Genomic DNA, 27,567 nt, shown 5'->3' on the forward strand with positions numbered 1-27,567 from the left:
GCTTTTTCAATATCTTCTCACTTTTGCTTTACATGTTTTTTTTCATAATTTTCCTCTAGGAATGAATGTGGATATGAAAATAGTCTTAAAACCTTATTTCCAAAGTTATGACTTATTTTATTTTTGGTTTAATTTCACGAGACGTCCTTCTAAATTGGTCTCAAACGTCAATACATTTTGATTAAATCCTCAAAGTTAGTGTGGTGTATGTCAAGGATTTCTATTTCAGAAATGTAAATACAAGCCTTCTACAGAACTAACCATTTCTTTATGCCTCAGGTTATGGTCCTATGTCAAAAACTAAGTCAAATTTAATGCCTTGTTTCATTGTTTATATGTATATATAAAATTTTTAAAAGTTACAATTAAATTTAAAATATTTTATTATTTAAATAAAATTCTACTCCGCTTGATAGAAAATCAGACATAATTGAACTTATCAATTCACCTAACTCATGGATAGGTTTATTTTTAATTTATTCGTATTGAAACAACTTATTTTTTATTATTTTATAATATAAGATTCCATTTAGTTATATTTAATCACAAATCTTAATCATAAATATTTCATCACAATTTTAACCCTCAGATTGTCTTTTGTCTAAAGCATGAGTGGTTCATATGGGTGTACTAAGAATTCAGGGGATTCACACAAGCCGGTTGAGAATTGCGAGCTAATATGGTACTTATGTTACCTTTAAATTTACTATATGCTATAGATTATGAATTCGAATCCCATCACATGTAAATTTTTCAAATTTTCGTCATCCACGAATTTAGGTAACTTGTGACTCTTAGGATGGTCATGTGAACCTCTACGTTCTTGGCACAACCATGGGAACAAAGGGCCCTCCATGCCCTATTTAAGGATGGGGACAAAATCTGAATGCTAAAATGGAGGGGATGAGACGATAGCAGGGGAGGTCTGGTGGGGAGGGGAATTTTTATTTTCTTTAATACTAATATAAAATTTAAATTTATTATTATAATTTTTAAAAATATTTATGTATTTATATATATATTTTTTATTTTTTAGAATTAAGATTAAATTGAGAACATTTATAAATTTTGAGGGTTATTTTTTAAAATTATGACTAAATCAATATAATATGTAAAAGTTTAGGTTAAATACATTATTGTATCGATTTTTTAACTGCCACGTCAATTTGTCATTTGTAACTTTACAAGAGTGATCAAAATGACCGAACTATGTAATGTGGGTATTTAAATTACAAACATTTTATTTTTAATACCTAAAATAAAATTTTTGATAGTTGAATGACTATTTATATAGTTTACCTTTTTAAAACAAATTCAAGTTTATTTTAAGAAAACATGTTTTAAAAAATAAAAGAATTTCTATAACAGTATTATAAAATCATAAACATTGTTAAAAAAATAGTTATTTTATTAAATAGTTTTAATAGTATTTATAAGTGGAATTTTTTCCATAGTTTTTAAACTCTATTTTTGTAACATTATTTAAAAATAATATTTAATATCAGATTTTACTATTTTGAACACTGTAATTTTAAATGTTAACGTAACAAAATTTCTTAAGATTTTTTAAATTTATTTCTTTACAATATTTAAAGACAATAACAGAATTTAACATCAATAAAATATGTTACTCCTTTTTTCAAGTATTGTTTAAAAATATATTTAACTTACTATCTAAAATGAAATATTAAAGGGTAAACTATTCAAATGGTTACCCAACTATGCTCATATTCCTATTTTGGTCACCCAACTTTAAAAATTTTCAATTTAGGCACTCATTCTTGAATTTATTCGTATTTTGGTCATGTTGTTATATTGATAAAAGAAACCTTTTTTATAACTGGTATAATAACACATTTAGTCCTCAATATTACATATTCTATCAAATTAATATTAATTCTAAAAAATTCAATAAATTTAACTTTTTATATTTACAAATTTTATCAATTTAATCCTCAAAATTCCTAACTAAAAAATTTTAGCTTTTAAAACAGAGGCATTACACAACTATAAATTTGTAAACTCCAAAAAAGAAAAAAAGAAAAAAAACTTCTCTCAACAAACCCAATAAATATACGACATTCAAAGCTATAGTTCTTCAAGGTTTAACTTAAATTTTCCGATCACCTCACCTTAATTGTTTTTATGAATCAGATTGAAAGCAACAATCATACTTGTTTTCAGGCAAAGTTGCGACAATTTTCATCCATATAAACACTAATCAAATAGAGGTTTGAACCCTTTAGGACTAAATAAAATAAATGAAACCCCGATTTTGTTTTGGTGTTAACAGTAAGTAAACCACCAACAGGAGGGTTAAATTGAATCCATCCATGGCTACTGCTGCTATCATCCAGGTGTTGCCTCAGTCTTACAAACAGGGCAACCATTTTTTTTGCAGCAGCCACTACTTTATACATTGGGTGTGAAAATTGTGTCCACTGCTTTATTAAAAAAGTTATATAGTACTATAACACTACTGAACAAGTCTCATTGACATTCAAATGTAGTCTTTGGTAATTGATTCGATAATCTATAACCTGCTTGTTCTGGATGTGAAGTTTCGAAAATTTCTCAGCAAAGTAATTAGCTCGAAAAATAGCTCGTTAGTTGAGCGAATTATTTTTTAGAATATCTTTGTTTTAAAAGTTAAAAACTTTGGTTAAAAAATTTGTAAATGTGAAGGGTGAAATTTATTGAATTATTTAGAATTAGGATCAAATTGATAAAATATGGAAGTATTGAGGACTAAATGTGTTATTATACTAGTTAGACAATGAATTTTCATTATCAATCTAACCGTGAGTGACCAAAATAAGAATGAATTCAAATATTAGTACTTAAATTAAAAATTTTTAATATTAGATAACCAAAACAAGAACGCGAGCACAATCAGGTGACCATTTATATAATTTACCTAAATTTAAAAATAAAATAATAAACTTAAAAAATTCAACAAAATAGATTTTGTTTACCATGATTTTTTTTTTGAACAATCATTATAGATTTTTTTTCACAAAATGCTTAAAATTATCCATAAATATTAAAATATTAATAAAAAATTATAATTACACTTAAAATATAGATTCTAACTATTAATTTTTCGATTAAAACATTACGTGGTTATATATAATTTGATGCCTTAAAGGTTCTACATGCGGATGCATAACTTTTCATTTCTTTTAGGCTATCTTGCTTCTTCTTCTTTTTATATATATATATTATGACAATGATTAAACTTTAATTTTGGGATTTAATCTGTGTACCTTATTTTTAACATGATTTGATCATTATACTTTTATAATGTCAAATATTGTTAATTATTTTAATCAAAATACTGACATTAAATTTTTTTAGGAACACTATTCCAACAAGAAAGAAATATTTTACCACAACGAGTTCGAATAAATGTTTTTAAGAAAAAATTTATATAAACATTTCCAATATTATTTTTATTGTTACATAATTTTTTTATTTCAAAATGTTATGCGAATAAATTTAATAGTGATAATATTAATTTAAAAAATATACTAATAAAACATAAAAAGAAACTGAAAATTGAGAGAAAATAATAAAAGTTCGGTTAATTTTAAAAGAAGGAAACTTTAGTATTATTAATAAAGATAATGTTTTGATATCAATTTCAGATCACATAATTAAGATTCGGATTGTTGGTATCAGTAATATGCGAATAATCGAAATAGTCTCCATTGTAATACCCAATTTATTGATTAAAGATTGGAGTAATTCTGATACTGTTTTGTGTTCCTTTTTTTTTTTTATAATCGCTTTTGCTATTTATTTACTATAAAGAAAATATTAGTTTTTTTTATCATAAAAAAATAATGAATCGGCGGATACACCAAATTTTGATGAAAAAACGGGAAATAATTTGATTTCCAATGTTGTTTAAATGAACACACACAAGTGTAGTCGGTTCTGGAAAGGTTTAATAGTCATCACTCAGTCATTGCATCGCTCATTGTTCTTTAATAAATAAAATAATCAAAAACTCATGGAAGGTTTAATTCATGATTTAGCCCTTAAAGTATATTTATTTTTTTATTTTGATATCTAAATTTTTTTGTCTCAATTTGATACTTAAAATATCGATTACTTTTTAATTTAATACCTAAAGTATGTTTCTCGTAGATTTTTTTTAGTTTATTTTTAATATATATTAAAAAACAATTGATGGCCAATCACAAAATACCATATAATGACTTTATGTAAAATAATAAATATTTTTATTTTATTAAATGTATATACACCTTAAAAATATGAAAATAAAAATAAAAATATAAAAAATTTAGAAATATATATAAAATCTAGAAAAATATGAATTATAAAAAATAATTTTTTATAAAATTATAAAAATTTTAATTTTTTAACTATTTTTACTTTTTATATATTATTTTATTTTTTAAAATTTATGATTATATATTAAACTTCAGTATGAAAAAAATATCACGTGGCAGGTCAACCCCAACTGATGATCGGTCAACAGTTAGTCAAAATCAATAAAGTTTTTTATATTTAAATATTTAGTATTATAAATTTCTATTTTTAATTTAAATTTAATATTTTTATTTTATATGAATATAATTGTCATGTTGGCCAAAAAAAATTACGAGGCACTTTTTCATTAGCCAAAGTCGCATAATAGATTTTTTTGTAACTGGACCAAAAATACCAAAATCGGAAAATGGAAGTACTTCAGGGCTAAATTATGAATTAAGCCATCCTCGAAGCACCCTCCACAATTGCGTCCCTGTTTTCCGTTTCTCTTTTTTTCACTCAATCAACCCAAAATAAAAGAGCCAAAATCCACACTCTTTTATTCCAAATCCCATCTGTTTTCTTCTTTTAGTATTTCCAGTTGGATAATTTTCTTGGAAAATCATGTTTCTTTCTTTTTATGTTCTTTATCAATATATATAGATCGTAGTATACTGTTATTTATTATTAATAGATTTTTTTACACTTGATAAAAATCTCAGCTTCATACATCAATTCGAAGCCATTTTTGTATTCAACATCAGCAGCATGTGCGCAAGAAACTCTATCTACACTACCCCCAAACCCTGCAAACACCTAGCTGATTACAAGCTCAGGCATGGCTTCAATACTTATTATTCCATCCGAATTTGCCTCAAGACCACCCCTAATGGAAGAACTAGAGTTGCTAAACACACCACTAAAATACCCAGATGTAGTTTCTGTGATAGATATCAAGGAAGACTTTACTTTTGTTTGATGTGCTCTTCACTATGGTGTCCAACCCACATTCTTTTACATACCCAATCTGAGAAAGGCCATGAGGTAGCTATTGACATGAACAGATCAGAGCTTTATTGTTGTTTGTGTTGTGATCAGGTCTACGATCCTGATTTTGACAAAGTTGTTGTGTGTAACCAAGTCAAGGACTTGCCTGGAGGTAGTAAAAGTAAAACCAATGGTTTTGAGGCATGTGGTGAGAGATCAAGCAAGAGAAAGAGATTAGATTCTGGGATAGGATTAGATTTGAAGAAATCAAAACTGTTGGTTTCAATGAGAGATCGGAGAGCAAAATCATGTTATCCATTGGGATTGAGGGGATTGAACAATCTGGGGAGTACTTGTTTTATGAACTCTGTGTTGCAGGCTTTGCTTCATGCTCCTCCTTTGAGGAATTACTTTCTGAATGATCGACACAACAGTATTCAATGCAGGAAAAGATCTGGTGAAAAGCTCTGCTTGCTTTGTGACATTGATGCTATTTCTTCAGCTATGTTTTCCGGTGATCGAACCCCTTATACTCCTGCTCACTTTCTTTATAGGTCTGAAAATAAATTTGTGCCTTGGTTCAATGCTTGTTTGAGTTACTGATTTTGGTATTTGACTTGCATTATTTGAATGGTATACTGCGGTGCTTTAGGTTATTTTAGGTTGTTTTACTTGAGATCTGTTGTCTGGAATAAGTATTGTGTGAAAGGAAATGGGTTTAAACTAAAAGTTTGGTTCTGGTATTTGACTTGCATTATTTGAATGGTATACTGCGGTGCTTTAGGTTATTTTAGGTTGTTTTACTTGAGATCTGTTGTCTGGAATAAGTATTGTGTGAAAGGAAATGGGTTTAAACTAAAAGTTTGGTTCGATGTCGGTCGGATTCTCCATTTTCAGGGTTGTAAAGACTAGTTAATCTCAAAAATAAACTTCTTTATATTACAAAATGAAAATGACAAGTTGTTTCCTTGGTTTCTAAATGCCTAAGGATGGATCATGCTTTACTGATGGATTTATGTTGTTTTTTATTGAAGCTGGTGGCAGCATTCATCGAATCTAGCTAGTTATGAGGAGCAGGATGCTCATGAGTTCTTCATTTCAGTTTTAGATGGGATTCATGAGATGGAAAGCAAAATACGAAACTCCGGCAAAGGTAATAAGATGCTGAGACCATGTTTGCTTGCTTCAATTTCATGTCCTATGTACAATTACATTGTCGAAAGGTAGTAATGGTTCTCTATCTCATATGCTACTAATCCATAGCCATAAATACAGTTGTAGAGGACACCAGGCCTAGATGCAGAATATGAAATTTGATTAATTGTCAGTGGTAGTTCGGGATTTTGATGTCGACATGCATATGTTGAAGAGGCTGGAAACAATTAGAACTGACCTGTAGACATACATATATTAACAAACCGATAATCTGGACATAATCTGGGTTTGAAATGCAGTTCTTTTTACTCATGATGTTGTTATTCTTTTACACAGATGATGGAGACTGCCAATGTATTGCTCATAGGGCATTCTCTGGGTTGTTGAGATCTGATGTGACATGCATCTCCTGCGGATTTACTTCCACAACTTACGATCCTTGTGTTGATATTTCACTTAACATGGACACGAGTAATTTGTCTTCATCCAATGCTAACAAACCCATTAAACCTGATGAGAAGACAGGTGCGTCTACTCTTTCGGGTTGTCTGAATTTGTTTACAAGAGCTGAGAGGTTAGGTTCTGATCAAAAACTTCATTGTCAAAATTGTCAAGAACTACGTGACTCGTCAAAGCAACTGTCTATTAGAAGACTCCCATTGGTGCTGTGTTTACATATAAAGAGAGTCGAGCACTCTTTAGTCAGAAAAATATCGAGGAAAATCAATCAGTATATGCAGTTCCCTTTCTCATTGGACATGACTCCATATTTGTCATCCTCCATTGTTAGAAGCAAGTTCGGAAATAGAATATTCACTTTCGAATATGACAACTCCAATAGTTCTGCAGCATATGAGATTTTTGCTGTGATTGCTCATTCGGGGATGCTGGAGTCAGGACATTACGTGACTTATCTGCGACTAAAGAACCAGTGGTACAAATGCGATGATGCTTGGATATCTGAGGTTGATGAAGGAATAGTGAGAGCTTCACAGTGTTATATGTTGTTCTACGTACAGAAGCTGCTTTACAATGAAGCGATCGAGGATTCAAGTTTCGTGCATATTTCCCCGCGTAGAGATCCATTTGACTCTACTGCCGGTTGTTCCTAGTGCAACAAACTCATGCAAGCAAGGCCAGCTAAAGATAATCAAGCAACAATTTTCTTGGATGAAACATTCTTCTAGTATCAAACCAGTCTGAGGTACAAATATCAGAAACCTGATCATCAGATACAAATATTTATATATCCAAATAGCAAATTCTATGGCTGCCATGTATTCCTAACAGTTATTGGCCAAAAGGGAAAGTAAAAAATCAAACCAATTTTCAAGTTGGGATCCCCAAAACCTCTCTACAAGATCCAAGCTCTGAATTTTTTTTGATTGCAGTGCAGGCAGTCGTGTAAAGAATAAACAGTTAACATCATTGTATTGTATGCTTCTTTTGTGCTACAAAATTACTGAAAGGGTCTTTTTTTTTAATGGTTTGTGCCTTTTCTGTCATCAACTGTGGTTCATCCACGTCTAAAAGTGGTAATGGTTGGTGGGAATCTTTTATATTGGCTTTAATATATATTATAGATTTGTATCATCAAAAGTTGCAGGCGTCTGCCTTTTTGACAAGTCAAGATAAATGACTACGGGAATACACTAATTTGACATTGTTTCTGTATGAGCTTTCCTAATTGTGTAATTAGTAGAACAAAACTAGAAATTTACTTCAAGAGAAGTTAAAATTGAATTGTAATTTAAAAATAAAAAGGTTTAAATATTTTTTAATTGTATTAATTTATTATTTTAAAATATTTACAAGGATTAAATTAAAATTTCATTATTTTGATGGAATCAAAATATAATTTTACCATTATATTAACATATAATTTTAAAACTAAAAAAATAAACTAAAATGAAAATTTACCATTTTGATTGTTGCTTTGTGGCTTTATGGGATATTTGATCTTTTTTTATTGACCTTAGTGCCTTCCATAAATTGAAAGTTCATTTCAAAAAAAAAAAATGCAAGGGAAAGATTAAAATAACAGCTGAAAGCGAGCAGAAAAAGATAATGCCTTGAAAACCTGCATTCTTAGCTAAATCATTGACAATGAAATTGTAATCTATATGAATATGAGAAATATCGACAATTTAATCTCTGGGTTGAATTTGTATTGAAAAGGAATATAATTTTCCTTTGCTTGATTATCAAGACTTGAGCTTTTGACATGAAATTACCATCAAATACCAAGCACTCAACCAAATAGTATATGATTATAGTAAAGGTCAAGCTTTCTAGACAAAATTACCAGTAACTTTGCTTAGAGTACAACACTGACCACACAAAACCTGTGGTATTTCATCTGAAACTCTGGACAAAGCTGCAATGGGTACTCAAAAATGTGTGCAAAAGTTAGGAGGTATAATAAAAGCACAATTATCAGATATGATATGAGGTCTTTTGCACTTTGATGCACATTTTTTTTTTCTATTACTTTCAGTGAACAGGATTTATTTAATGTGCCAACTTCTTCAGGTGTTGAAATAGTTTCTGTTTAATCCATTGCCTGTCGTTAGGCAAAAAAGCTTGAATCCTGTGATCATAGCTGCAAGCCATAAAATAATAATGGTAAAACCAATTATCCCACCAAATAAATAATAAGAACATGGATGCAAGCAACAAATATTAGGTAAAAGGGAAGGGACTTTGAAAAGCCATTGGTTGTAAACCGTTTAGCTTCCCATGGAACGCAGAGAAACCAGATGGTTCCACCTATTCAAACAATCCAATAATCTGTTGCAAGATGTTGTCTCCCATATATGCAATGATACTCATTACCCCATGATTGTTGGACCATTCTCAGAATCAAAGTTATACATAGACTTTCCCATCAGCCATATTAATTTCCTTGGATGTAGGACCATGTTACCCAGACTCTTCATTCTTTCTCTTAAGTTTCCATGATTAACACCTCTGTCCGGGACATATTTGGGAATGGGTATAGAGATATGGTCCTCCCCCAAAAAAAGGAACTTACGTAACAAAACTTATTCACAAACATATTTGAGTTTCACCAGAAGGAAATAGTCTACTTACAAACTCAAAACACAGTTATTCCTTGGGGTTCAGGTTTTACGTGACATATTCATGCCGTTGATTAACAGTTATTATGATGGACACATGACTACTGAGCATGCAATATAACATAAAATACATGAGAATGATGCATTATATAAAAAAGGAAACAGTGGAGGAAAAGAGAGGCATACACAAGGGCGCTCATATCTGCAAGGCCATCAATAAAATTGTAAAGATCAGCAATATCGTAAGTGATGTTTCCTGTAGCTGGATTTAGATCCTTAAGTTTCCTTTCATATAGTCCACATATCCCTGCACATGCCAAATAGCATAATCTGTCAAACTTGTCAAATCTTTAAACAATGAGAAGGAAAAAATAGTGTAGATTCAATCCGGAGACTTGTGTTGGAACCACTCAAATTCATTCAACCAAATCATTAACACAATATGGAAAATATAAATAGTTTAGGACATACATTCTATAGAATGAAAAACATATGATATGCAAAAGGTACAGTCCACTGCCTGCAGAACACAGGCAGTAGGTACTTAAGTCCGAATCCCACACGGGCAATCCAGTCAGTAGAATCAACACATACACTAGTAGGCCAAAACAACAAAAACCAAGAAAAATATAGGCAAAAACATACCATCCATAGCTTGACTTATGGAATCATAATCCATAAATGTTCTGGTTGCTCTGCTCTGTGAAGTTTGCATCAAAATAATGGTGTGCCTGTTTGCCTAAATTTCACGCACAAAAACAAAAGGAGGAGATATATATATATATACACCGCCGACCATATTGATCAAATAAAAATGATTACTACGAAAGTAGGATTGCACCATTAACACGCCGGAAAGAATGAATTAATCAACAAGTAATTTCTACAAACGAAATCGAAAATCGTGTAGTAATAGGAAAATAGCTGCGATTCGGTTGGTTTTGTATCGAAAAGAAAATTTTAACGAAACCCTAGTTTGTTGAGGAAAGAACTTGAAATTGAACAAAAAGGGAAAATAAAAGAAATGAAATTTAAAATCAAAATTAGTAGAACTAAAGGAAAATAAAAGGAGGAATTACCATGTCTGGTTGTTGGAGTGGAACCGAAAGAAGAATGTAAGAGAATGTGCTGCTACCGTTGAACTAACCAAAGATGGAAGTCATGGAAAACCGAATATCAGAACGACACAAAATAACAAACAAACAAAAACAAAATTAAAGGTTAAACTACCAAAATTGTCACTTTTTTCACCTCAGCTAACATTTTAGTTACTTATTTTGAAATGTTATGTTTTAGTCATTTACGTATTAGACCGTTAATTGTTGTTAATGATATGTTCACATGGCACGTTAAATCATCATTTCAATAAAAAATTTAGGTTAATTTAAATAATTGGTCCCCATATTTTTTTCGTTTTGAGCAATTTAATTTTTTTCTTTTATGTTCTTTTTATTTTTTTTCTTTATTCTCCATTCTCTTCTGTTCTCCACTGTTTTTCTCCATTCTCTATTTATTTTAACGTAGTTTTTCTAAATTTTCCTCCTTTCTACAATTAACGGCTTAGTAACTAAAATGTTATAACGCAATAACATAAGTGACTAAAACGTAATATTTCAAATATAAATAACTAAAATATAAACTAAGGTAAACAAAAGTGAAGATTTTGATAGTTTACCCAAAATTAAGTTAAAGAGTAAATTATGGTTCTGCCACGTCTTTAGAATGGTCGACGATGACTGAAATATAATGGCTTTACTATTTTGGGTAAACTACATCCATAGTTACCCTAAAATAGGGTTTATCCTATTTTAATCATCTTAATTTTTTTTCTTCAATTTAATCATTTTAATGAAGATAATTATTCGAACTAGTCACTGTCATTAAAATTTTATCCACTGACGGATTGTTAACGTGATATTTTTTTTTTACTTTTGACTGAAGTTAGAAACCTCTTTATAATTAGTCAAAAAAAAATTGTTTATTTGCAACATGATGAATTATTTTTTTATCTCTTTATTTTTCTTTTCTATTCTCTCTTTCTCAATATCCTCGTCACTGCCCAACACCACTAACACCATTTAACATCTTCAATCTATTAGTGGGTTAACAAAATTATTAACGGTAGTGATTAATTCAAACAATTATCTTAATCAGAGTGACTAATTTGGAAAACAATTTTAGAGTGACCAAAATAAGAAAATTTTTATTTTAAGGTGACCATAGATATAATTTACCTATTATTTTTTAGTTAAAATATACCATAAATTTCTATAATATTTACAAATTTAAAATTTACTCTACATACTTTTATTAAACTAATATTTTGTACTTTTATTAAATTCACAAGCTAATAAAATAAAAGAAGAATTATCATTGTAAAACATTTAAGAAATAATATATTTTTACTATTTATCGAAATTTTATATCTATATTAAATTAATTAGTTAATCGGGTTGGGTTAGGTTAGGTTGTATTATTTTATATTTGAGTATTTAATTTTATATTTTACTTAAGTTGGGTTATTTATTGAAATTAATCAATTTTATTGTTTTATATTTAACTATTTAATTTTATATTTTAATTAATTAATTAATTGAACTATTTTATATTTGAGTTGATTTATATACGCGTAATTGAATATTACTATGATTTTATCGAATTATTCAATTTAAATATCATAAATTAAAAATCGATCAAATAAATTATTTAAGCCGAATAACAAAATAAATAAAAACAAAAAATGAATTATCTTGATTTATTTGATTTTAACGATATTTTGTACCCAACGACCTATATATATATATATATATATAAAAGGTGTCGTGTCGTTTTTCTTTGATTTGTATTTCTTTAAGCAATTACTTTAATTTAGTTAGGCTTTTTTATCCTTTCTTTTTTTTTTAAAAAACTTGGTGAAATGAAATAAGGTGAAAGTTAGACCGAATTTTTGAAAAATGCCTTCTTCTTTTTTAATTACTGAATTAGGTCATATTTTTTAAAAATAATGGGATTAGGTCGAAATAACAAAAACATTTTCAATTAGAAGTGTTTTCTTTTTTTTTAAGGTTAGGTTTTGTTTTTTTTTTAATAAAGTTCGGGTTTTGTGATTTTTAACATTTTACATTTAGGGTTTTGTAGGATTTTGAGTTTTTTTATATATATTTTTCTAGTTTATTATATATTCTTTAGTTTTTTTTATTATAAAATTTTCAGATGTAAAGTTAATAATTATTTAATTCGAAATTTACAAGCATTGTATTTGCACCAATCATATACTTGAATTATTTGAATTGTAAAATTCAATTCGATTCATAATCGAAGCTCAAACTACTTGATTTGATTAAAGATTAGTTTGTAATTTTTTTCGATTTTTTTTAATGCAAATGAGTTTTGATCATTTTTTTAGGGGAGGTTGAAGTTGATAAGATTTGCAATTGATTTAAATCAAATTACATTAAATATTATAAAAAAATCTTACCATTTGCAATTAATTGACAGAAATGTACTTGCCATAAAAACGGATTAAAGATTGTGCCATTGTTAATTTCGAAAAACACGAAATAAATTGTAATAGAGAAAATAATTTTCGAAAATCTTAAGATAATTTTAATAAAAAAGTAGGAGAGTTGAGAGAGAAATAAAATTTGATTGAGAATTTAGGAGGGAATTGAGAGAAATTTGAGAATATGAGAGAGAGTTGAGATTGAATTGAAAAAAAAATGAAATGGGGGGTTTATATATAAACTAAAAAGTGACCGTTGGGTCGGGGAAGCCGTTGGTTCCAACAGTTAGCGAGCAGCCATTGCTCTCCAATGGTTATTTAATTAGTCATTAAAAGGAAGTATAAAAAATGAATATTGAAGAAACTACAGAGAAATGGAAGGTAAACTGAATTGAATTCTATTGAAAATAATTTTCATAAGCTACCTCAATTGAATGATTTATAGGAGTATATAACCTTGAACAAGCTAACTGTTATGCTAACCAATTAGTAACAGCTTACAGCTAATATGATAACAACTTCACAGCTAGCTAAGGTATAACAAACTAACTGCATTTTTTGCTTATACTCTTAACATTCTCCCAATTTCTCCACCGGTAAGACCTGAAGACAATTCTGAAATCGTACAAAAGATGAAACATATAAGGGTTTGGTAAAAATGTCAGCCACTTGATCACGAGCTGGTACTTCGCCAAAGACAAGTGATCCCTAAGTAATTTTTTCGTGAACAAAGAAAATATCAAGCTCAACATGTTTAAACTTTGAGTGAAGTACAGGATTAGCCGCGACAGCTACGGCACTGGAATTGTTGCACCATATAGCAGGTAGATCAGTCGAACTTAGATGTAACTCTTGCAATAGTAACAGTAACCAAGTAACCTCACTGGTGCCAGCAGCCAAACTTCGATACTCTGCCTCAGCAGTGGATCGGGACACAACTTTTTGTTTCTTTGACAACCAGAAGACAGGTGTATGGCCGAAATACACACAATACCCTGTCGTTGACTAATAATCATCGAAATCCAAGCCCCAGTTGGCATCAGCATAGCCCACTAATAACAACCTATCAGAGGGAAGAAATACCATGTAAATATCGTAAAATTCATTTTAAGGCAGCCATATGCACTACAGTGGAAGCATGCATGAACTGGCAGACTCGATTCACAACATAGGCAATATTTGGCCTCGTTAAAACTATGTATTGTAAAGCACTAGCAAAACTCCTATATTTAGTAGGATCAATTAGATGATTCCCTTCATCTTTTGACAAAACCGAAGAACTAACCATGGTATGGAAACATCCTTTGCATTAGATAGTCCACTGCGATCAAGGAGTTCACGGATGTACTTTCGCTGACACAAATGAAGACAACCAGTAGAAAATCGACTTATTTTAATGCCGAGAAAATAGCTGAGATCACCCATGTCTTTGAGCGAAAATTTCTGATGAAGTTGTTGAACAAACTCATCAATGCTTTTGGACAAGCTCCCAATGACAATAATGTCATCCACATAAACCAAAACGTACAAAATAGAAATAGTTGTTACACGAGCAAACAAAGAAGTATCAGATTTAGTCAAGACAAATCCAGTAGAAAGAAGAAAACTTTTTAATTTATCAAACCAGACACGAGGAACTTGACGAAGGCTGTACAAGACTTTCCTCAATCGACACACTAAGTGTTTACCGTAGGGCCCAAATAAAACATAACCTGAAGGCTACTACATAAATACTTCATCTGTGATATCGCCATTCAAAAAAACATTATTGATGTCAACGTAACGAAGTTGCCATCCTCTAGTAACAGCCACAGATAAGATGGTTCGAATAGTGGCAGGTTTAACAACCGGACTGAACGTTTATTTGAAGTCAGAACCGAGAACTTGTGAGCATCCTTTGGCGACAAGACGTGCCTTGCAATGAGCAACAGGCCCATCAAGGTTCTTATTAACTTTAAACAACCATTTACAACCAATAATTTTCCGACCAGGAGGAGTAGGAACCAGTTCCCAAGTAGAATTTTGAATAAGAGCATCATATTCAGCTTGAGCAGCTTGTCGCTAGTTTTCATGAGAAAATGCCTCTTCAATTGTATAGGGTTCATAGATACACGCTTCAACCGAGAGAACTTTTGGTTTGAAAATCCTGGCCTTTGACCGAGTAGTCATGGGGTGGGCATTGACCCTTCTTGCAGTAGGAGAGACAGACGGTGGCCGAATAGGAGAGGTGCTTGTATCCCCCGATTTGAAGCCACTTGGAAGAAGACTAGAGGTACCCGGGATGAGGAATGAACTAGTAGCAAGTGCAAGCAAGTGCAAGAGTTGACTCAGGCAAGACAACAGGAGACTAGCTGGGCCTTGTAGCAACTACAGAAACATAAGTAGGAACAGAGGCGTTAGTCGAGGAGGGGAGAATGCCAGAAGTAGAGAATAAAAACCGATTCTCATCAAATCTAACATGTCTAGACAAAACAATCTTTCCCTCCAGTGTTAAACATTGTGTAACACCCCTAACCCGCAACCGTCATCGGAATAGGGTTACGAGGCATTACCAGACTTATACACTTTCATTTATACAAAACCGAGTTATAAAATTTGCATTCTGAATAAATTCTTTTCAAATTTCACCCTAAAGTCCCTATTATGGGCCTACAGGGTCCAATACATGCTTTAGAAGTGGTTCGGGACTAAACTGGAAACTTTAGAATTTTTTCCTTGGAGATAGGGGCCCAAGCCCATGTGGCCTGAGACATGGCCGTGTGGCCAGCCTGTAAGGATCACATGGCCATGTGGCCAGCCTGTGTGGAATTCTGACTTGCAATTTCTTAAGTATCAGAGGGGCACACGGTCTGGGCACACGCCCATTTGGCTAAGCCGTGTGGTACACTGATTTTTCACCATTTTAAAGCCATTTTCACACAATTTTGACATACAACCGTGCTTAAAACCCGTGTCCTTCACACGACCAATACACACGGTCGTGTCTTTGTCCCGTGTACTATCCTGACTTCACATTTAATGATGCAAGGGACACACGGTCATATCACACACCCGTGGGATTACCGTGTGTTTACCCGTGTGGACGAAAATAGGCCGTTTTAGGCCATTTTCTCACTCTTTCATCCATTCATGCACTTAAACACAATTACACACTCATAGAATCTAACCAATCAATCATTTCAAGCCAAAACATGTATATTTCATTCTCAAACACAAAACATCACATTCAACTTACTTTGCATACTTAATCGTTCCTACAATTACATTATCAAATCAACCACTATACATGCCATATAAATCAAAAAGTTGTTTAACAAAATCTACCAGATTAAATCAGGATAGTGTGATCCTTGATGTAGATCCGATCCTCCGTTTGTATATAAATCAATCTACAAAACAAATAACATACACAAGCAAGCTTATAAAAGCTTAGTAAGCTCATAGGCATAAAATATAAATCTTACCGAACATGGTACACAAACATATATTTTTTAAGTTAACTAATTCATCCTGTAAATAAAAAATTCATTAATAAGCTCATTTGAATAATTTCCATGTTGCTATTCATAATTTAACTCATTTGGGCCAATTTATCATTCACTTCCATTGACAAATTAGGGAACAATAATGGAATTGAGTGCTTCACAATCACATTGTCATGGTAAAACCATGGACTTGCACATAGTCACATATCACACATCGAAGCCATAGCCCTGCCATGGTCTTACACGGATCACATATAATACCGATGCCATATCCCAGATATGGTCTTATACGGAATCACATTATCACATCACACCGACGCCATAGCCCAGCTATGGTCTTATACGGGAACACGTATCACATTACACCGATGCCATAGCCCAGCTATGGTCTTATACGGGCACACATATCACATCTTTTCCGTCAATTCATCTTGGTCATAAAATGAAAGCACTCAAAACCATTGTTCCAACTAATTTGTACTTTTAGTTAAACATTATTTAGTAATTAATACAATTTGATAGTATTCGTCTACAATAAGATACCTTAGCAATCATAATATTTTCATAATAAAATATTCAACTTTGCCATATGAACTTACCTGGGCTAATTTGCAAAAGCCGTAGAAATTCAGGGACTATTCTTACAATTTCTTCTTTCCACGATTCACTTCGTTTTCTTGATCTATAATTATAAAATCATTCCTTTATTAGCATCTATTTCAATTCTATTCTACTTCACAATTTATGCCCTTTAATTTTTAAAATTACACTATTACCCCAAAATTTTCAATTTTTACAATTTAGTCCCTGCTCAAATTATTCATCAATTGAGCTAATTCTTCTCAAATAACACTTTATCAAGACATTATAAACTACCTAAAATCCTTTAACACTCAAAATTTCATCACAAAACCCTAATTTCAATAACTTTCACAATTAGATCCTAAAAATTGATTTCTATAAAAATCTCTTCATAAAATCATCATATAATAAAATTAAAACCTAAATTCCATGATAAATCATCATAAAATTTCAGCACTTATTCATGGAAACTTTCAAAATTACCCATGAAATAAAAAACTAATGAATTGAACAAATGGACCTAGTTGTAAAAGTCTCAAAAACACAAAAATTACAAGAAATAATCAAGAATTGAGCTTACATGTAATAAAAATATGAAATACCAGCTTAAAAGAACCCTTCAATGGTGTTTTTGCTGGAGAGGATGAATAAAAATGAAGAAAACTCTAGATTTACCTAATATATCATATTTTATAATTAAATTTTTACCCTATTTTCAATTTTGCCCCTTGTTCACACTTGATTTTTATTTTTCCTACACACTCATGCTGCCAACCCATCTAATTTGGGTTTATTTACATTTTAATTCCTTCAATTATAATCTATTAAGCTATTTAATCATATTTTATAGTTTTGTACTTTATTCAATTCACTCATTTTTCTTCAATTAACTATCAAAATGGTAAAATTTCTTAACGAAACTTTAATACTAACTTATTAACACTCCATAAATATTTTTAAAAATATTTATTACTTGGTTTATAAATTCGAGGTCTCGATACCTCGTTTTTATCTCATTTAATCTATAAATTTCCTTTAATTCATAATTCCACTAATTCAAAAATATTTCTAAAATCACATTTAACTTTTACTGGCTAATATCTAAACTCACATGTCAGATTTAGTGATCTCAAATCACTATTTCGACACTACTGAAATTTGGGCCATTACACATTGATGCCTTTTATGATGAGCACTATAGCCCAAGAATGTACATGGCTGAGACCTGAAATCCAACTTATGGGAATTAAACGGCCACAAATACGAGAAACAACAACATCCAAATACCCGCAAATGAGCATACGAAGGATCTTTGCCATGGAGCACCAAAAACAGAGAATGCCCATTTAGAACAGATGTGGGAAGACGATTAATAAGGTGAACCACACAACACACTGCATATCCCCAAAACCGTATAGGTAGATTTGCTTGGACTAACAATGTGAGACCGACTTCAATAATGTGTCGATGTTTACGTTTGGCCACACCATTTTGTTCAGACGTATGAGGACAAGTAATCCGGTGAATAATTCCACGCGAAGCTAGAACAGATTTGAATGCACAAAATTCGCCTCCCTAGTCGCTCTGGAACTGTTTAATATATCGCCTAAATTGTGTTTCTACCATTTGCTGAAACTGAAAGAAACAACTTACAACATTAGCTTTGTGTTGAATAAGATAGAGCTAGGTGTAGTGAGTGCACATATCAATAAATGACACATAATACTAATAATTTTCAGACGCAACAGGAATAGGTCCCTATAAATCGGAGACAACTAAAACAAATGGTTCATTGTATTCAGTAGTAGAGGAAGAAAAAGGCAACTTATGAAATTTCCCTTTCTGGCAAGCAACACAAACATCAGAGCTACTAGCTTTATTGAATAAAACTTGACATTTATTTAGAACAGACTTAATCATAGGAGCAGATGGATGGCCAAGTCGTCGGTGCCAAAGAGTAAACACATCAGAATCAGCTGCAGGAGATAGCGGTTTAGGGTCAGATGGAGATGTAGCCATGACCGTACGAACAAACACCATCGGAGAAAGCTGGTAGAATCCATCACGAATGTGGCCCCGTAGTAAAGTTTCCCTGGTCTTGATGTTCTTAACAACACAATAGTTTGGGTGAAACTCAAAAAACATGTTATTTTCAGTCGTAAACTGAGAAACAGATAGGAGATTTTTTTGTATAGTTGGCACACAAAGAACGTTAGACAAATGAAGCATTTTAGTCTTTGATGCAAGAATAGAATTACCGATACTTAAAATTTTGGTGGGAGTCCTATTGCCCATAATAGTGGAGAAATACTTGAATATGGTGTGGACTCGTGCAGGGCAGAGACGTCTCGGCATATGTGATGCGCAGCCCCTGAATCTGGGTACAACAATGTTGTTCCTACAGGAAGAGGAATATAGGAATCATCATCAAAGTTAGTTCCAAAATTGGTGGAATTTACATTAGAGCCCGTGGAATTTGATATATCTGAAGAATGGACGTCGGGAATTCTGGGTAACCCAACACACAGAGGTGCGACTCAGGACAGACCCGAGTGCGTGAAACACGAGACCCCGAACCATGAGTTACAAACCCTCAAATTTAAACATTATTTGAGATGATCAGAGGCTTAAACCAATTGGGCTGACCACGACCCCTATGTCCATCAGGCGTAGAATCCATGGAAAATGGCCAAGTTGCTAATCTGTCAACATGAGCCCAGATGGCTTATACCTCTCAAGGCCAGGCGCAGTAGCATGTCCATTAGGCCTAATATCCACACCATGCCTATGTGCAAGCGGCCCAAAAAGAGGGCCAAAGGGGAGGTCACTCCTACGTCCAAAATGAAATCCCCTATTCTGCACAAATGAAGGCGCCACAGCAGAGACATTCCACCACCCTTTAGGAAGATTTGACGAAAGCGGTGCTCGCACCTCTGGCCCCGAACGGTTGTAATCGCGATGAAAACGGTAATACCACCATTGAGCCGTGTGACCGAACCTACTGCAGATCTGACATTGTAATCGCGATCGGAACACCCATCTTTGACCAGCAACCAGACGTCCACCGCGTGAAGAATCTTCAGTCGCTATCGTGGCTAGAGCACCTTCAACACTATGAACCTGCAACGGCGTATCCAGAATTGCCCGAACCTATTGGCTTTCAAACTCCAAGAGCACGTGGATCAATCGATGAAGCGGGAGAGGATCAGCATAGAACGAAGTAAGGGTTAAAACAGCATCATACTCCTATGGTAAACTGGTTAACACGATCTCAACCTTCTCCATTTTAGAGATTCGAGCTCCGTCTGGTCGAGTAAAGCACAAGTGTTTTGAATATTGGTGATATACTCTTTAATCGACAGCGCTCCCTTCTTCAACGAAGAAAGCTCGTGACTGATTCGAAAGAGTTTGGCTCCAGAAACCGCCGCAAACAACAGAGTCGCGATGATCTAAACATCATTTGCGGTTTTCGCATCTGTAAAACTAGCCAAAATCGGTGAAAAATAGTAGAAAGAAGTTAGGAGGTGAGTAACTTATCCTATTTCTCATAAGCCAAGGCAGGCGGATTTGGAGCCAATACACCGTCCGGTGACTGCACGCACCGCGGCAGAAGAGGAAGAGTTTCGTCTAGAAACTTAGTGAGATTGTATCCGTCAGTGATCAATCGAATGTGCTGTCTCCATTGCACATAGTTATCGTCCTCAAGTTTAACGGAGTTGTGACGGGGAAAGGACTGTATAAGCTGATTGGTGGTGGTGGAGGCACAAGGCGGGACCGTGGTGGAGTCAGAGGAAGCATCGGTGGCCGTAAGAAAGATCTCCAAGAACTAGGCGATTGATACCATGAAAGGAAGTATAAGAAATGAAGATTGAAGAAACTACTGAGAAATGAAAGGTAAACTGAATTGAATTCTATTGAAAATGATTTTCATAAACTACCTCAATTCAATGATTTACCGGAGTATATAACCTTGAACGAGCTAACTGTTATGTTAACCAATTAGTAACAACTTACAGCTAAAATGATAACAGCTGAGATGATAACAACTTAATAGCTAGCTAAGGTATAACAAACTAATTGCCTTCTCTGCTTATACTCTTAACAGTCATTTGAGGAAAACGCTTCAAATTGAAAGCGTGTTTAGCTAATGTGGCAAAAAGCACTTTCAGCTAAAAACGTTTTTCTGCCACTACACTAAAAATGCTTCTAGCTGAATTTTTTTCGTTATTTTGATATTGTTCCATCATTTTTCAAAAACCGATCTAATCCAATAAATATTTTAAAAAACCGGCACTTTTAGTCTTGAAAGTTAACATTGGTTAATTACTTAATTTATCCACGCACTTCATGGCGCGTAGATTGAAAAGATAAAAGTTAAAAAGAAATAAGCATTGTCACTGGCAGGCGGCAAATTTGCATATCTTAAATTCAAAAAGAAGAAAACCCTAATTGGGATGCGATTGTGAAAGGGGGAGAAAGGATGGGTCATAATAATCGGAACAATGAGGAGAAAAGCCATCATCAAGCAGCTGATAATTTGGTGAATTTGTTCACCAAAGCAAACCATGATCTTCTCGTTGTTCAGTACAGGCTCGAGAAGGAGTTTCAACAAATTTATCCTGATAATGTAATCCCCAATTTCCTTAACTTTCATTTCCATATCTCTTGGTTTTGCATTATATGGGGTAACTAATAGAAGACAATAATTCTTTTCTTTATTTTTTTTAAACTCAATTGAAGCTTTATTGAGTGTTGATTGCAGGCGAACCCTATGAAGTTGGTGTCTCGAATGAAGAAGATCCAGGAAGAATTATCGAGCTTGACCGAGCAGTGCCGTGAGCTCTTATCTGCCAAACAGGTTTTATTTTTTTCTTCTAATCTAAGGAATCTCAGAGTTTTGAAGTTGAGAGGTAGGCATTTAACTCGGTTGATTCGATTGTTTACTAATTTTAATAACAAATAACTGAGCAATTAAACCATCTTAGGCCTTGTTTGATAGACAAAATCAACTGAGAATTAATATTTAGTTTTTTACACACCATAATCTAAAAAAAAAAACAAATTGATAGAATTTTTTCTGTAAAAAGTTGTAGAAAATAATAAGTAGATAAGCTTAAGGTATAATATTTTCAATTAATTAGTTTTATTTTATTTATTTTAATATTTTATTATTCTATAAAAACTTTACTGCTAAAATTTTATTTTTTGTTTAGAAAAAGTTGAGATGTTTAAAAATCAAGGATAAAAGGTAGAATGTGTTCTTTTTATAATTTAAGATATATATTTATCAAATAATCTAATTATATTCATTAATTAATTTTAAGTAATATATCAAACAATTTTATAACTTAAATTCAGTTTTTAAATTTTCAATACTTAAATTTTCAGTACTTAATTTTCTGCATGGCTCGAGCTAACTGAATAGGTTGATTAATCGGTTCTAGCTGATTTATGCTCTCCCCTATGAGAGCATGTTTATATTGCAAATTGAGCTTTGTTTAATTATTGATTTCATTTTTCAGGATTTGATTGATAAGGCTAGAACAATTCTGGTTGGGAACAGAAATTTACTCCAGCGTATGCAAGCATCAACAGGCACGTCCCTCACCAGTGATTCTGATGATCCGGCACTCACCAATTTCAACCAGGTTTTCCTGCTTTTCAATTCCATTGCTAATGATTAATGCACCTGTTGTTAAGGGTTGCCTATTTTCCAAGTGGTGTCTAAAGTGGTTGCACCACTTGCCAGCAAGCAACCAAGATTAAACTAATGCTTAACATTAAACACCCATGCTTAGATGTTCCATGGGTAGTTTCAATTTTCTTGATAAAGCCTACATGAATTTTATCTTGTTGGTGTGTTAAGCCCTTCATATCTGAATTCTTGCGCACTTGAACCGTAATTGGAAGAAAGTTTTTTCACCACTTTGATATTTTGCATCATGCAGATCATTGATGAGTGGACAGATCAAGTCAGATCAAGAATAGGTATGTTTGTTGCTTTGCTTTACCCAATAATGGCAGACACCATCGGAAATGTTCTTTCATTAGGGAAAAAGGCAGGGTATATAAGAAAATATACGAATATATCATTGGTTCACTTTGTTGGTGCTTTGAAACTGTCCTGAGTGAATACTTGCATTCTCAATTATGACTTCAGCTAAGCGCCCGTTAAGATTTGGCATCCTGCATCCAGATAGTACAGATATACTCGGATCTAAAAGATTCAAATGCAGTGACTTTTTCGCTTATTATAGTATTTTCTGTTGTCCCAATACTTGCTTATAAACATATTTTTGGCAGTTAATCCACCATCAAAGGTCATTAATCTCTGTTCTTTGAATACTTACAGATTAAGATTTCTGGCCAAAGGTTTATTCCCTGTTATAGCTGGAGCTTAAATTTTTATCTGTTGTTAGGAGTTGGTTAAGTTTCCTGAACCTAACCAAATGTGGGAATAATTTTGAGTTGCACTCTTGCTTTGATAAGAAAATGGTTTTGCAGGTGTTCAAGCAATTGATACATCTGCATCAATGGTTTTATTTAAAACACTTTTTACACTGTTGGTTCAGGAGATCAAATGCGGGAATCAGAGCCTGAGGATATCAACAAATTACTTTTCTCAGCCATTGTTCAAAGCAACTGAACAAACTTTGATCTCCAAGGATAATGATGAGTTGGTGTTGAAAGATTGGCACATATATTGTAAGAGACATATGTCAGTTTGTTATGTTTGTAATATGTATGCGTCTTATTCTTTTAAATTAAATAATTAAAGAAATCTTAAAAGAAATAAATGATTAAGTTGGTGATTTAATAAGATTTTTGGGATGCAGATTTAATTTTGTGTTTATTTTATATAATTTTTGTCACCCACAGCATGAGTGTGACGTAATCAAATAATAATAATTCATATAAAAAATTAAAACGGTGTTATTTTTGTATTATGTTTATATTATTTTTCATATCGTAAGTTTAAATGTCAAAAAAACCTTCATAATGTAGTAAAAAATCACTTAAGCTCTAATTGAAAACTAAAATCGATTGAGCTTTAATTGAAAGTTAGAAATCAATTGAATTTTGAAATATAATTTCTTGTTGAAATTCTTGACAAGTCATTAAGTGATTACATAATAATTGATGTAGCAGTCAATGTGGAGAAATGATGATGTGGTAGTTGATATGGCATTTGACTTCAAAAACTGTTCACGTCAAGGGTTTAATTATTTTACAAGAATTTAATTTATTTTTTAATTAATTAAGAAAAAATATTAGAATATTATAAAAGTTTAGAGAACTATAAAAATTATAGAAAAACTATAAAATAATTAAATAATACTAAAATTTTATAAAGATTTAGGAAAATTTTGTGACTTTTTTTTCTTTATCGAGAGATTAACTGCTACATGCATTGCATTCAATGCTTGGAAAATAGTTTGTGGCTATGATTCATAATCATTAACCACGCTGAAGCAAACATTTGTTAAGTCATCACCATCGCCATCGCCACCATCCTCTTCTTCATCAATCTATTCTTTTTACACATCATATAATATCTATCATTTCAATTTGCACAAACGACAAAATTTGAGACCTTTCCTCCACCCTTAACAATTGGTTTTTTTAACTGTATAATAGACAAAATTCACGTCAAGGTAAGAAATAATTGACGTCTCGACGACATGATGCACCATGTCTCCGACGATGCGATGCATGACGTTCTGATGAGTCGAATGCGACGTCACAACGTGGCGACGTATTCTTCACGTAACCGAGTTTCTTCTCCTAGTTAAACTCTATTAAATTTTTTCAGTTTAACTTTGATTATTTTAAAGATGTTTTAGTCATATTTTCACGTGAAATTTACTTATAAATAGGTTCTTTATCAATCCTAAATAATTTAAAATAGCAACAACAAAATTAAGATAAGAGAGTTTGTGAGAATTTTAGAAAAATTTTGTATTTTGAATTCAAAGTTTGTTTATTTCTCTATCTTATACTCCCCTTTTTATTTTTGACATTTTTAATTAAGTTTTCTTTTTCCATAAGTTTTTATCCTCTCCGAAAGAATTTTTTAATATAAATATTTATATTCAATTTTATCGATTTTCATTCGAATTCGTTTCATAATTTGAATTTGACGCAAGGCTCCCTAATTTTAAATAATATTTCAACGCCCATAGTTTTTTTCTAGTATCATGATATTATTTTTTGTAAAGAAAATGTTAAACCATAGTTTTTAGGATTTATCCCGACTATGTATAAGATTGGCGAGTGTATGTACACGTACAAAAACATCCCATCAAACATTCTCCTATTTCATTCTCCAAATACCAATCAACGAAAGTTACTTCTTATATTCTTATTTATAGCCCGTCTTGGTTTCTATCTTCTAAAAGTTTCCGCCCTGTTGCTTTGCTTAACATGGAAAATCACCAATACAACATAGCTTCTTCTTCATCTGCAACCCCAACCATGTTCGTTCAGGCAGATGCAAACACCTTCAGAGACTTGGTCCAGAAGCTCACTGGTTTCACCGGCCCCGACACTGACAAGCTCCCCGGAAGGCTCTCCTCAACAGCTCCACGCCGTCCACCTTTCAAGCTCCAAGAACGTAGGCAACATGCCATGAGAAAGCTCGAGATCAAGCTCGGTACTCTCACAACCTGTCCCACCAACTCAACACCTACTCAGTCCTGCTCTCCGGGCCAAGTTTCCCGGCTCGACTCTCCGAGTCCCAGTCCAGTGACTCCATTGTCGTTTGGTACCATATCACTGTCGTCTCCGGTGGTTTCAGTTTGGGAGGAGGAAAAGTCAATTGCAGAGAAGGGATTTTACTTGCACCCATCACCATTAAATACTCCTAGAGGAAGCCAACCACCGGAGCTCTTAGCACTTTTTCCACTTACTTCACATAGGCAAGATAAACGAGAATAGGGTTGCTGAATTGTTCCAAAAAAGGGTAAATTTTGCTAGTAAGAAAATAAAAAAATTCTGGGGTTTTACATTATTTGATGGTTAAAACTTAAAACATAAAAAATCTGTCATTGTTGTTTTTGTGTATTGTTCTTCAAGATAGATATCATGGTTTCTTGAATTTTTTTTAATTTGATTTCTTTTTATATTATTTATAACTTTTTACTATAAATTTAGTAACATTTTTAGTTTAATTTAATAAATTAATATTAATTTAGTAAAAAAAATTTAATAATTGTAATATCTAAATATAAATAGTATTTAAATATTAATTAAGAAAAAAATGAACATAAATAATTATCATATTTAATACAAATTAAGCATTTAATTTATTTCATTTTTCTTAATTTTAGTGATCAAGATTATCTCAAATTTAAAACTACCTAGTTAAAAGTAAGATGGGGCTTATTTTGAACATATATATTTTATATAAATATCATGATACCCTTATCAACAATTCTGATTTTGCCCTTGACGATGCAATCTAATTGCGACGAGTTAACATACTTTCATCAACAATCAGTTAAGGTACTAGTGCATCTCTAGTGGTTTTTTGGTACTACTAGTTTCGCGGCCACCATTAAACTTTTAATAGACATAACATGCAATCGTTCAGTCAAAGTCTTTTAATAGAAGAACAAAGGGAACGAGCCATTTGGAATACCATTTTCACTTGGATTATTTATTGGTTTGGTGTTTTTTATTGTTTGTAATTAAATTCCGTTGCAAAGTGAGTTGCGCTGTTATTCTAGTTTATTACCCTCATTTATAAATAGAAATATAGTTTTGACTAGTAATGGAATTACCATTTTTAACATGAATTAATCGAAAATATCAATTAAAGAAATAACTAAAAAATTATTTATTTACAAAATAAAGAATATAATATTGTAATTTCAAACAACCTCAATCTTACACTTGCAACTAAACATCATTCATATTTGATATAAATTTACCAAATGTGGTGTTACCCAATATTTGGCAATAATGAAGGAGGTACAACTTATGGGCAAATTTTTTTCCCATTTATAGTTTTAAATTTATAAAATAAGAAATTTGGCAATTTTAACATCATTAATGCAAGAAAATAAGGGTGGTGAAATAGTATAAGAGTGGCCCATTTAAACATAAAGTTTTCAAGAAACACATAAAATCATGTCTGCCATAATTAATAAGAAACAGTATACGTCCTAATTATTTTAAGATGATGGAACATATTGCCTGACTCGACAAAAACAACAGTAACCAACTTCATCACTTTATTTATTTTACCCCCATCCTCTTTCCACTCAACCCTTCTAGATATCTTGGAATTTTCGACCATAGCATATAATAATTTGTGCGTATTAGGTTTTAGTTTAATTGGTATCAATATTATTATTAGTGCAGGAGGATATTAGTTCGAATGTGTTGAAGCACATTATCTCCCTATTTAAAGGTTAGAGAGAGGTTATTGATAGTTTTACGTATTATATCAAAAATCTTATAATTAAATTAATGTTAAGAAATAATTTATTTATTT

General features: G+C 32.0%; 4 protein-coding genes across 5 annotated transcripts; 3 read left to right on the forward strand and 1 right to left on the reverse strand.

Annotated features, from left to right (window-relative positions):
• Positions 1-4,631: 4,631 nt before the first annotated feature.
• LOC107953727 (ubiquitin C-terminal hydrolase 22) lies at positions 4,632-7,904 on the forward strand. 2 transcript variants are annotated; one of them, XM_041117251.1, is made up of 4 exons: positions 4,778-5,819; positions 6,300-6,418; positions 6,757-6,945; positions 7,036-7,904. In XM_041117251.1, the coding sequence occupies exons 1-4, from the start codon at positions 5,047-5,049 to the stop codon at positions 7,530-7,532; spliced, it is 1,578 nt and encodes a 525-aa protein (XP_040973185.1). In that variant the 5' UTR covers positions 4,778-5,046; the 3' UTR covers positions 7,533-7,904. The 2 variants fall into 2 exon arrangements, with proteins under 2 accessions (XP_016744605.2, XP_040973185.1); XM_016889116.2 differs by having other exon boundaries at positions 4,632-5,819; positions 6,757-7,904.
• A 767-nt stretch (positions 7,905-8,671) lies between these two features.
• LOC121232002 (enhancer of rudimentary homolog) lies at positions 8,672-10,719 on the reverse strand. Its single transcript, XM_041117252.1, has 4 exons — positions 10,580-10,719; positions 10,146-10,239; positions 9,687-9,807; positions 8,672-9,022 (listed from the first exon to the last, which is right to left on the reverse strand). Exons 1-4 carry the CDS (start codon positions 10,580-10,582, stop codon positions 8,932-8,934), a joined length of 309 nt encoding a protein of 102 aa, XP_040973186.1. The 5' UTR covers positions 10,583-10,719; the 3' UTR covers positions 8,672-8,931.
• A 10,699-nt stretch (positions 10,720-21,418) lies between these two features.
• Positions 21,419-23,889, forward strand: LOC107956580 (spindle and kinetochore-associated protein 2). The gene is made up of 5 exons (XM_041117253.1): positions 21,419-21,696; positions 21,832-21,927; positions 22,592-22,717; positions 23,018-23,057; positions 23,642-23,889. Exons 1-5 carry the CDS (start codon positions 21,550-21,552, stop codon positions 23,713-23,715), a joined length of 483 nt encoding a protein of 160 aa, XP_040973187.1. The 5' UTR covers positions 21,419-21,549; the 3' UTR covers positions 23,716-23,889.
• Positions 23,890-25,294: 1,405 nt separating this feature from the next.
• Positions 25,295-26,166, forward strand: LOC121232003 (VQ motif-containing protein 31). The gene has a single exon (XM_041117254.1). It carries the CDS (start codon positions 25,494-25,496, stop codon positions 26,004-26,006), a length of 513 nt encoding a protein of 170 aa, XP_040973188.1. The 5' UTR covers positions 25,295-25,493; the 3' UTR covers positions 26,007-26,166.
• Positions 26,167-27,567: the final 1,401 nt, after the last annotated feature.

Source organism: Gossypium hirsutum, chromosome A07 (assembly GCF_007990345.1).
Source record: "Gossypium hirsutum isolate 1008001.06 chromosome A07, Gossypium_hirsutum_v2.1, whole genome shotgun sequence".
Lineage (NCBI taxonomy): Eukaryota > Viridiplantae > Streptophyta > Magnoliopsida > Malvales > Malvaceae > Gossypium > Gossypium hirsutum.